Below are 11,664 nucleotides of genomic sequence, written 5' to 3' on the forward strand. Positions count from 1 at the left end.
GGTGAAAAGTTACCCCAACTTTGAGGTCAAGTTTCTCGGCAAAGAAAATATACATAAAACAAGTAACCTGTAGAATGCTGTGTGGGTAATATTTTTATATTGATTTTTGTTGCATTTGCAGCAAATAGTTACCAAACAATGAGAAATCTATAGGATTGGATATACCTCTCAGCTGGCTTCACATGCATAGTTCAAGACTGCCTAACCGGTGCTTATACCAGGATTTAGTTGCAGCACTGTGGTCTGTGGTTACAGCTTCATTTTCCGAGTAATCACAAGAAATTGACATGACAATAGAAATTCATGAAAGACTGGCACTCCCATACAATTAATAGCAAGTGAAATTCCTGGAATTGAAACATAGATTTTGAAGTCACTGGTGTAGGCATTGAATAACTTCAAGTTGGCATAAAGACGAGGTAGTTTATTTAATCAGTGCTGAACTAGAGGTTGAAATTATAATTAAGTTCGTTGTCATATAATTTGTTTATTTAAATTTCTCCTGAATTCAAATAGAATACACTGGTGAAAGGATGTTTTTGAGGTGTGGTTACATTGTGTATGGAGTGGTAGGGTTGGGTGTCATATAATTTTTTCATTTTCAACTCTCATGAAATCACACAGAATTTCACTTAATTTATTTTCGATGAAAAGTTTTCAAGCATACGGTGTGAATCAAATTTTCACTGTGCTGTGTCAAGTCTCAATAGAGTATGAGGGAAATGGCATTTTCACTGGAATTTATTTTAGCGGAAAAATGTTCACAGTGAAAGGAAGTTTTCCACATTATTACATATATACTGCAGTTTATTTTGATTCGTCCCTGAAATCAAAATCTGTACTTCCACACCCCATATGCAAATGAGGTCTGAGAGCGAATAAAGTAGTCCGTTCAAGAGTAGCGTTTTTCGAAACATAGCAGAAATAAACATTATTTAGAAGTACGATACTTTACGTTTGGGTACATGAATATATTTGCCGAGTGAAATGAAATTTGAACAACAGTAATGGTACTTCTAAGCAGTAACTTATTTTGACTAAAACTAATTTGCATATCACCCATGCAATGATGTTTTTGGTATTTGCACGGTCAATATGCAAATGAACATGGTATTGGCGATTCGCTCCACTTGGATTGCCCTTAAAATCACTTTAATTTTGTGTATATGTGTGTGTGTGTGATTTCTAGTGTTTTCACGTATTAATTCTTCTGTGATTTGTTTGGCTTGGCCAATTTCGCTCAAACTTAGCAGGTAGGTCACACCTTCACCCTAGTTATCAGGAAATGTATCTCCTACAAATTTTGGATGCAACACCTCAGACATAGCTCATTTTGCTCAGCTTGAGTGTGGGCACAAAGTTACTATTGGTAAAATCTGAAAACAAATTCTGACAACCGTTTCCATGGAAACAGCCAACAACTGAATGTTTTAATACCTTCACGTCAAATGTATCACACCCTACATTTCTATGATTAAAAAGCATGGACGTAGCTCATTCTAATCCGCTTGAGTGTGGGCAACAATTTACTGAGATTTTTTTTGGCTTGGCTAATTTTGTTTATAATTCAAGTTGACAGGCAGGTCGTACCGTCACTAATTGGCAAAACAATCCTGGTCCACAGCTACCATGGCAACAGCCAAAAACTGTTTTTTGAATACTTTCGACCCCAAATTTATTACCTCCCACTAGTCTTGTATTCATGCCTTTTATTTTGGCTACATTGCACACCGGTAAGAGATCACCGACGCCGACATTGTTACACTGTATCAACGTAATCCCGACGCAACTTTGAACTTTGAATGAACTGTAAATGCTGCCTGCAATCTAGAAAATACTATCGGTTGGAAATAATAAATTTAAGGGATTGTTCAGTTACTCTGGCCTGGGGGGTCGGCAGATTCCATTTTGTCAGCTGTAAATCTCAGTTGACCCTCCCCTATCAACAACAAAAAAGTGGGCGACCCCCTAACATTATATTTTAAAACATGCTGACCCCCCCGAAAAACAAAGAAACATTAACAGTTTTGGCTCTGACATGATTACAAAATGTATGATGTGCATTGAAAATATCGTGGTTGGCCGTAATTTTTAGTGTTTGCATTTAATAGACCAGTCACCTTAGGAGGGGAGGGGAAGCATAAAGCCAAAAAACGACTACAGAAAAAGCTGCAGGAAGTAGGGAAATCTATGCTGCTAAAGATAGTAAATAAAAACAAAGCTGTGGAGTACTCACTTGATAAACGCCCTTATAAGATAGGAAAAGAGGATTTGAATCTAGGCGGTTCGAAAACTAATTTGGATTTAATATATCTTTCATATCTTATAGACCAGGAAAGCTTTACACCTGAAGCACAGTCTGTGCTTATGAAAACAAAGGACACTTTGATTTTTGTATAAATTTGTGTTGGATTTTGGTATTTTACAGAGCAAAATATGCATATTTAAAAGTTAAAAAAACAAAAAAACTATTTATTTATATACATGAATCCATTTAACTTTTTTGATTTGCTGAACAAAAACTGTCACTGCTCTTTGTACTAATTGCTGTGTTTTTCCGTCTCCAGCTACAATTGGATAAATCCAGTAAATATCTTATACAATGGTGACTTCAGACTTTAAATAAAATATTCTGATATCACATGGACTTGGGATGTGTTCAAAACTTAACTGTATAATTGCATGGGGCTCTGCCGCATTGCATAATCTGTTAGTTATTTGTCAACTTCAACCCCAAAATATTTAGCCTATAACATTTTTTGCATCAACAAATTTATAGGCAATATGGGTAATAGTTATTATTAAGAACACATTTGTACGATTAACTTTTTAATCTATTGTTCTGAAGTTTGAACCAAATCGGCCCAACCAAAAAATCACAGAAAAGTCAAATTTCTCAGCAATAAAAAAAGATATCAGAATTCAACTTTGTGCCCACACTCAAGCTGAGTAGAATGAGCTATGTCTGAGGAGTTTTATCCTAAATTTGTAGGAGATACATTTGACACTAAGCTATCAAAAAAAACAGTTTTTGGCTGTTACTATGGCAACGGTGGGCCAATTTTTTTCAGATTTTATCTAATAACTAGGGTGATGGTGTGACTTGCCTGCCAAGTTTGAGGGAAATAGGCCAAGCCAAAAAAATCACAGAAGAATTAATACGTGAAAACACTGGAAATCACACATACAGACACACAAAATTTATTTTAAGGGCAATCCTAGCGGAGCGGATCGCCAATAGTGAACAATAATGTTCGTAAATATTACTGACCGCAAAAGACGCTCATCGCGAAGTGACTTGTTGTAGAATAAAAAAAAATTATTGGTGCCAGGACAATGCTACAATCAGCCGACGTCTTCTCGGTCAGAGGTCAGTTGAAGAGACGTTGTGATTGGCCTAGATGATTGTCAATTAAAACACTCATTAACATCCTGTAGTGTCGATAGAGGGCCATGCAGAATAAACCAGCCGGGGTGATTTCGCAGTTAGGCCAGACTTTTTTATTCCTTGTTTCTCGAGTTTTTATAAAACAATTTGTTTGAGGAGGGCGAAAAAAATTTTTTTTTTCCATTAGATTTGTGTGATTCTCAAAGAATTGTCAGTGAGATCATTGATCGGAGAGAAGAAATGAAATAAATATCATCCTTGTGCAAATATGTGAAACATTACTCAAAGAACACACTAAAAACATAAAATGTGTTAAAATGCTTGTAAAAAATGAAATAAAATTTTATTCCATGTATAACCTTGTTTCTCATCTGCGCGAGACTTCGTTACTTTCAAATTGATCATGATACTCCCACGAAAATGCAACTTGGGTTTGTTATGCGGCGGGCGGAAAAAAAAATGAAGATAAAAATAATTTTGTTTAGCATTTTTTCGCACTTACAAGTCGGCGGGCGTGAGAAATTACGCTGAAATAAAATTTTGTTTTTATTTCATTTTCGGCTCCTGTTCATTCGGCGGGTTCGCGAAACAAGGGATAATAAAAGTCTGGCCTTACAGGTGATTTCGCGCTAACACCTCAATTTCGCGATTTTGTTTTTTAATTTTAAACATATACAGTGCACGCTCTCGCATATAACATGAGGAGAAATGTATACGATGGGGTGAGTTGATGATAGTAACATTTGGTTACTTCTGTATTCTGATGCAATGTATTTGTATCCATCTTCGCGAGCCAAGGAGATAAAAAGCTGCACCGCACCGATCACCAAAATTATGCAATTGTGACATTACTAGCTGAAAAAAATGAGTTTGTTTGCAATAAGAACAAGAAGTGGAAAATCACGAAAATTGTACAACTCTTGAATAATCAGTTGAATTGAGTTTTTGAGATTTTCTTTCAAAGTTGACAAGCTTCATTATATTGTTAAAACATGGTGGACATTTATTTTTCGTCGCCAATTCCAATATTTTGTTCTTTCGCTTACCCCCAATGTTACACATCGTCTGATTGGGTGTCTTTCCAACAGGCGCATCCAATCAAACTTGGCCATTTGTAACATAAAATAAGCGTTTACCCAGGCTGAGCTCAACCAAATATAATCCACATTGCCTTTTTGATTTATGGACAAATATATTATCACATACTTGTACTTTGAATATGTTGAGAATACACATTTGAAATATTTCCCTCAATAATAGAGAATTGCCAAATAATCTCCTGGTCTGTTGGCGTGCGTCTGACCATTAACCTAAATGTAAGCTGCCATTTTTTAAATCTAAATACACTAAAAATAGAAATAATTTTCCAGTGCTTTTGGTTTATCAGTGACATAGGCCGTAATCACAGTTATCTGAATACCAGTAATCAGCCACTCTTCCAAATGTAGCCTACTTGGTTGTCACTGGATGGATGCGAGAAAGCAAATGAAAAGTATTGTATTTTTGCTTACACTTCTGAGCTTCTGAAAAGTCGACTCTCTCCCATCAAATCGTATTTGAGAGTCACACGCAATTGATTGTACAAAAATGAGATGAAATGAAAATGATGATTATGTAATCAAACAAGCAGCCAGTCAGCTGAGATAGCTCCGCTGTTAGCAATGCACATTTCAATTAAAGAACAAAAAATATCAGTAGAAAATAAACAATATGTAGACTTGCTGTTTTTAACAAGAATTCAAAAATATCACTTTTCACCAAAAATGACAAAAATTATCATCAAAATTAGATATTTGAAGATATCACCACGAAATTAAAAAATCTAAAAGAGGTCCACATGCAGTATCTATAAGCAATCGGACTTGTGGTTTTTAACAAGAACTCGAAAATATCACATTTTACCAAAAATCACAAAAATATTCATCAAAATTAGAGAATTGAAGATATCATCACGAAATGAACACATCTGAGAGAGGTCCACATGTAGTACCTATATATGTAATATCAAAGCAATTGGAAAAAGTAAAACATTGACACGGACGACAGACGACGGACAATAACTCATATGATAAGCTCCGCTCGACAAAGTCGACAGCGGAGCTAAAAATGAAAATGTAATAAGAAAATGAAGAACTGAAGTATTTATTTAAGGGAGTCAAAAATGTCCTACTTTAATCACATTTGTTTTGATATCATAAACAAGCAGCCAATCGGCTGAGATAGCTCCACTGTTAACAATGCACATTGCAATTAATAAAAACTGAAAATATCATTAGAAAATGAACAATTGGTATAGTATCAAAGCAAACCTTTATATCACTTTTTACCAAAATATACAAAAATATTCATTAAAATTAGAGAATTGAAGATATCATCATCAAATGAACAAATCTGAGAGAAGTCCACATGTAGTACCTATATATACCTGTAGTGTGTATATATATTATATCAAAACAATCGGACTTAACAAGAAGTCGAAAATATAACTTTTTACCAAAAATGACAAAAATATTCACCAAAATTAGAGAATTGAAGATATCACCATGAAATGGATAAATCTGAGAGAAGTCCACATGTAGTACCTATATATGTAATATCAAAACAATCAGACTTGCGGACTTTAACAAGAAGTCGAAAATATCACTTTTTACCAAAAATGACAAAAATATCCACTAAAATTAGAGAATTGAAGATATCATCATGAAATGAACAAATCTGAGAAAGGTCTACCCAAGGTGGATATACACCAAGTATCAAAGCATTCAGACTTGTAGTTTTCAACAAGTAAAAAGTTGACACGGACGACGGACAATCATTCATATGATAAGCTCCGCTCGACAAAGTTAACAGCGGAGCTAAAAATTTGATGGAAATCAGCTCAACCGTCTTCAAGAACTGATTGCGAAGATTGCCCTATTAATGTCCAAATATGGCTGCAAATCAGTGTCATTTGATCGAATCTCAAAATAGACATCCTGATGTATGGCACCTAGTATTGTCTTTGAAATCAATTGGTCAAAGCATTGCTGATTGCATGTCCAATGACTCTCAGCTAGCAGATGGTCCCAATTTTAGGTTTTACAACATAATTATTGCTTCTTGGACATTTTCATTTCATACATGTCAAAATATTTCAGATGGTAAAATTATTGTATATGCATGAAGTATTGTTTATAAAGTTTGAATTGCTCCAAGCATCTATGAAATACATGTCTAAAATAGAGTTAGTCAAATGTACAAATCAAATACATGTATCAACTACCCATCAGGATTAATCCTTGAAGTTTGAAGTGAATTGGCCAACACATTCCATAAACGGTTGGCATGTCAAAATACCTGATTTTAAAAATTGTAACTGTAATTATCAGCAGTCGGCCATCTTTGATATGATAATGAAATTATTATATGTGCCCATGTATGCCATAACATACTGTCTATGTATAAAACTTTAGTTGCTCAAAGCAAGATGCATGTCTGGAATGAAATGTCAAAAACAAGATGACCAAATTTACAAATCAAAGTGAAGTGCATCAACAACATTGTACCCATAATGAATAATCATTCCACCATTCCAAGTTTTAAATTAAATTGTCAACACATGCCAAAGCTCTAGTACTGGATTTGTCAAAATACCAAGTGTATTTTTACAACAAAAATGATCTCCATTTGGTCATCTCAGACCTAATCACAAATTTATTGCATGTGCGTATGCATTGGACTAGATGGAATAAGTGCAAGATTCGAAATGAATCAGTCAACAGACATCTCATACAGCGCCGGACGCACAGATGCTGGTGCACACAGACTAACCCACAAGTGCTTATCAAAGTCAATTGTCTCGTGTAAAGCTCACATTTCATACAAAAACATTCAACTACGACTCTGAATTGTTGTCAGGTATTTTTAAGTTAAATATCCCTGTACAACTTTTGAACAAAGATCAATGGTTGGGTATATTACTTTTCAGTGGTTTGGCATGTTCTGTGCAGAGTTGGTTGCCCAATCATATTTTTGTTTTCACCGTCATTAGATTATATATAAATGTAAACATTTCTTCAGACGCTAAATCATACATTTTGTTTACATTGAACACTATTTCAGAGTTTCTATACAACTTCTACTTTATTTCATGATACACCTTCAAATCACGCTAAATCAATCTAACATGCCACCATAGTTACTAATGTAAATATATATATATATTCATGTGATCAAGTCACAGCCTAGTTTCAATTCAACATTATCAAATCATCATTGAAATGTGTGGTTTTTGAAATGCAAGTAAAAAAAATCTAATTATATGTATTCAGCTGTAAATTGGTTAATTTACATGCAATTTAAATAATTATGCACACATTTCAACCCATATTAGCATGTATGCACCACATTTTATTCATAAACCTACCTGTGATACAGTTGTGAACAAACACAAATACAGATAAGGCAACTTAACCATAGTAAACAAATGATTTGTGTTTTTCAAATGGTGTCAAACATCTCATCTCTTTACTGCATTTAGTAAATGAACTAAAGTGAACAATTGGTAAGGGGGTTGTGAAAGCAACTTTAATACATTCCTCTTATTATTCACCAGTTCATACTACCATAAAAATATTCTATAAATGTATTGCACAGGTTATAAACTTGTGTAAATAGAGACAAATTCAGAGAATTATTTCCAGAGTATTTTTTTAATTATGTTCTTAATTGTTCATGTTTCCATGAACAATTAAAAACATGGATGTTACATGGTCTAGTTCACTACCACATACAACAATTTTGATTATACTTTAATTTCATTTCATTCTTTTTCTTTTCACTGAAGATTACAGAACATGGCACTGCATGGATATAAATTAACTTCACTTAAAAAATTCACAAAATTTGTACTTGTACACTGGACATTTCACACAAAGTACTTGTAAAGTGCAAAATTTGTCAGAATTATAAAACTTCTATGTAGCAAGTTTACATGTCATAAAAACACCAAAATCTTTTTTTATTTAAAAAACCATCGTTGAAATAATAAGACATTTAAGTGGACATGAATACAGACCATTATTTGGTAAATCCAAAGTACATGCATGTTTTTAGTACATGCTACACACTTCTTTCAGTTTCATTTTTTTCTCAAAATTAAGTAAGCAAGCATGTGGTCTTTGTCTATAAATATGGGGGGAGGGGTTTAAAAGTGATTTCAATTTCTGTGTACCTAGTCGTTTCCAATGTTTGTTGCAAGTTGAATGTTTAATGAAAATATTAAAGTTAGCTGTGTGCATGTTTTAATTATGCCAGGCATCTAACCTCTAATGAATCAGACAAATGTTTTTATTCACGAACTGCACAGATAAATTACAGAACTGTACCTGTGATCCCAAATGTGACCTTCAAGTTATAGCTGTTATAGGGCATAGTTTTATTTGAAATTTTTATAAGATTTTTTTTTTTTTTAACTCTGGACTAGAGTTCATTTGTGACCAAAAAAAATGGCAATAATTTTCTAATATATTTCCCATAGTATTTATAATCTCTTGTCATCATTGCTGCTGAAAACATTTAACTTTTTACATAGTTGATAATGCAAATTCTGGAAAATCAATATAGCCATCTTTGTTGCCGTCATCTTCTTGAAGTATCTGATCAATCATTTCTTCCATTTCAGCTTCAGATAGTGGTGGTGCATCATCTCCTTCATCTTCTTTGTGATAATGTGTCATTGCTGAAACTAGTTCAATACCATCTAATTTGTTGTTATTGTCATAGTCATGCATCTTAAAATAATGAAATTGCAGTTCTTCATCAGTCATTTCACTCTCTGGTTTGTTGATCTGTCCTTCTAAATGTTCCATGATGTGTCTGTAAGTAGACATGCAATACAAGGTAAGAGACAACAACAAAAACTCAACAGTAGAACATGTACTTATATAGAAGCTGACCACAGAGCAGGGCATAAAGTGATAAATTCTCTGCCTGTGAATCAAAAGCCAATTATAATGCTCTGCCAATTATCAAAAAGAATATTGCATCTAGGTGTTTAATTTCATAGAACTAAATGTACATAAGTAAAATGCATCAAAGAAGTTCAACCTGTTTCCAAAATACTAAAGTCAAAAATACAATTTTCAGAGCAACCCAAGAAATAGAATACCTGTATAAGATGTACTGATAGTATTACATGTACTATGAAATGAGCTCCATCCAAGGAACATGTTATTGTACCAGTATGGAAATACATTGTAAATTACAGAAATTTGGCTTGCCCTCTACAAGTAATACCATATTTGACTATGTAAATATGACACAGAAAATGAAAATGCCATATTTCCAATTATTGCCAATAACATACAGGGTAAAATTAGAGAACGGCATTGTGTAAACTGATAAATATAGGACATATTTATTGCTCTTACTACCGTTTTATAGCCTAACCATGATACCCCTCTATAAATCCATGATCCCCCCTTCTACAAATCCATAATATCCCTCTATAAACACCAACAGTCAATTAGCTGTACTTACTTCTGATCATGTATTTTTCCTTTATCTTTTAAAGTTCTTGCTCTGTCAGCATGATGATCTGCATGATGAGTACCCTGATTCATTTGTGCTACTTGTGCCACACACACCATGACCACACAACAAACTAGCACCAACAATATCCTATAGATCGGCATCAAATCCATTTTTATCTAATATCAGGAAACCTGAACTGTTTGTATACAACAAATAAGTTAACAATTAAATTCATAATGCAGATACAAAATGGCTATAATATAGTGTAGATATTTTTTAAAAATATGAAAACAATGGAATTTATTCACCAGAATCATGTCTGGTCCAATAATAAGCGATTTTGGAGTGTACATTCTATATATTCATGATAACAAAAAAACTGTCATAAATAATCTCAGACCATGGAAGGTACTAACGGAAGGAGCCACGACGCTATTGTTTTAGCTTTACCCATGATTGTTTGTCATTGTTTGTTCACAAACATTGGTTCTCGTTAGCTCTTAGCACCTTCGTACAATGGGTTATGCTAATCTTGAGCATTCGGTAATATTCGGAGCATGTTCGGAAGCGATAGTCGAACCCTTGCATGTACAATATTGAAAATGGCATCTAGTTTGAATGCTGTTGTTTCCGGAGATCTTGGCGAACTTTAATGGAAAATTGTCAGTCAGATATAACATTGATTGAAGAAGAACTGATGAAAAATCGTGAATTTTGTATTTGTAATGGTAATGAGACTTCAATAATCAATGATTGCTTGTGACGATTGCATTATTCAGTGCGTGGATTTGGCGCCCGAAACTGTCAAAAATTTTGACCACCGGACATCTGCGAACACCAACAGAAAAGATAGTATCGAAAGAAGAGCATGCCTAGACACTTTCTCTGCGATAATATTTTTTAGGAGTCCTTAGGAATTGTTGCAGTTGGCACTCGAAATTTTGTTCTAGTTACAGTTGCTAATAATAATTAAAACATGTGAAATTTGTGAAGTCAAACGTTCATCTGTTGAATTTCCTCTTGAGAAATACGTATTTTGACCTTTCACACCTAAACAAACCCAGTGCGCATGTGTGATGACCGTAGTTTCAAAATGCGCATATATTTTATAGTCACATTAAAAAAATGGCGGGGTTGTATCATACTCCGCTAACTGGTTACTTGTGTAAACAATCGCAAACTATCATAGACATCAAAGATGAGCTAAACAATGTCCTTATCAGGATTAATTTGGGTTGAAACAAAAGGAAATAAGCCAGTTAAGAGGCTTAAGTGGCTACTTGATAGGTGTCGTGGCTCCTTCCGTTAGTACCTACCATGCTCAGACCCAGCAGCTTTCTTTTTACTCACAGTCCCTCTATCAGAATGAGGGCCTGTGATTTACTTTTAAAAGAACAACAGCATCTGGACACACTAGCTGTTAACAGGGAAAGGAGTACATTAGACTATATGGCTAAACGAAAACACCATGCAGCTGTTTTTTTAGCTCCATGGTTATATCAAAGATAAAAACGTCATTCATTAGAACAAAATAAAAAATGATATTTTTTATTTGTTCGTTGTTTTGTTTAGCATCCAGACGGTCATTCAATTGAACTAAAAATTCATCTTCGTCGTGTTATTTCCAATTCTAATAGAACAAATGAATATTTTGAGTGGCAGTTGAAAACAGACATGCTTTTCGCAGAAGGCCAATATCTACTAAATTTAATGAAATACTCACCAAAACAAACAAAACACCAATACTCCACGTTCACGCCAAG

At 34.1% G+C, this 11,664-nt stretch overlaps 1 protein-coding gene across 1 annotated transcript; it reads right to left on the reverse strand.

The window, feature by feature from the left end:
- Positions 1-7,756: 7,756 nt before the first annotated feature.
- Positions 7,757-11,661, reverse strand: LOC100313689 (NSCDNSF-like protein). Its single transcript, NM_001168145.1, has 3 exons — positions 11,625-11,661; positions 9,908-10,097; positions 7,757-9,244 (listed from the first exon to the last, which is right to left on the reverse strand). The coding sequence occupies exons 2-3, from the start codon at positions 10,069-10,071 to the stop codon at positions 8,953-8,955; spliced, it is 456 nt and encodes a 151-aa protein (NP_001161617.1). The 5' UTR covers positions 10,072-10,097; positions 11,625-11,661; the 3' UTR covers positions 7,757-8,952.
- Positions 11,662-11,664: the final 3 nt, after the last annotated feature.

The sequence above is a fragment of the Saccoglossus kowalevskii genome, chromosome 2, assembly GCF_978046115.1.
Source record: "Saccoglossus kowalevskii chromosome 2, keSacKowa6.1, whole genome shotgun sequence".
NCBI lineage: Eukaryota > Metazoa > Hemichordata > Enteropneusta > Harrimaniidae > Saccoglossus > Saccoglossus kowalevskii.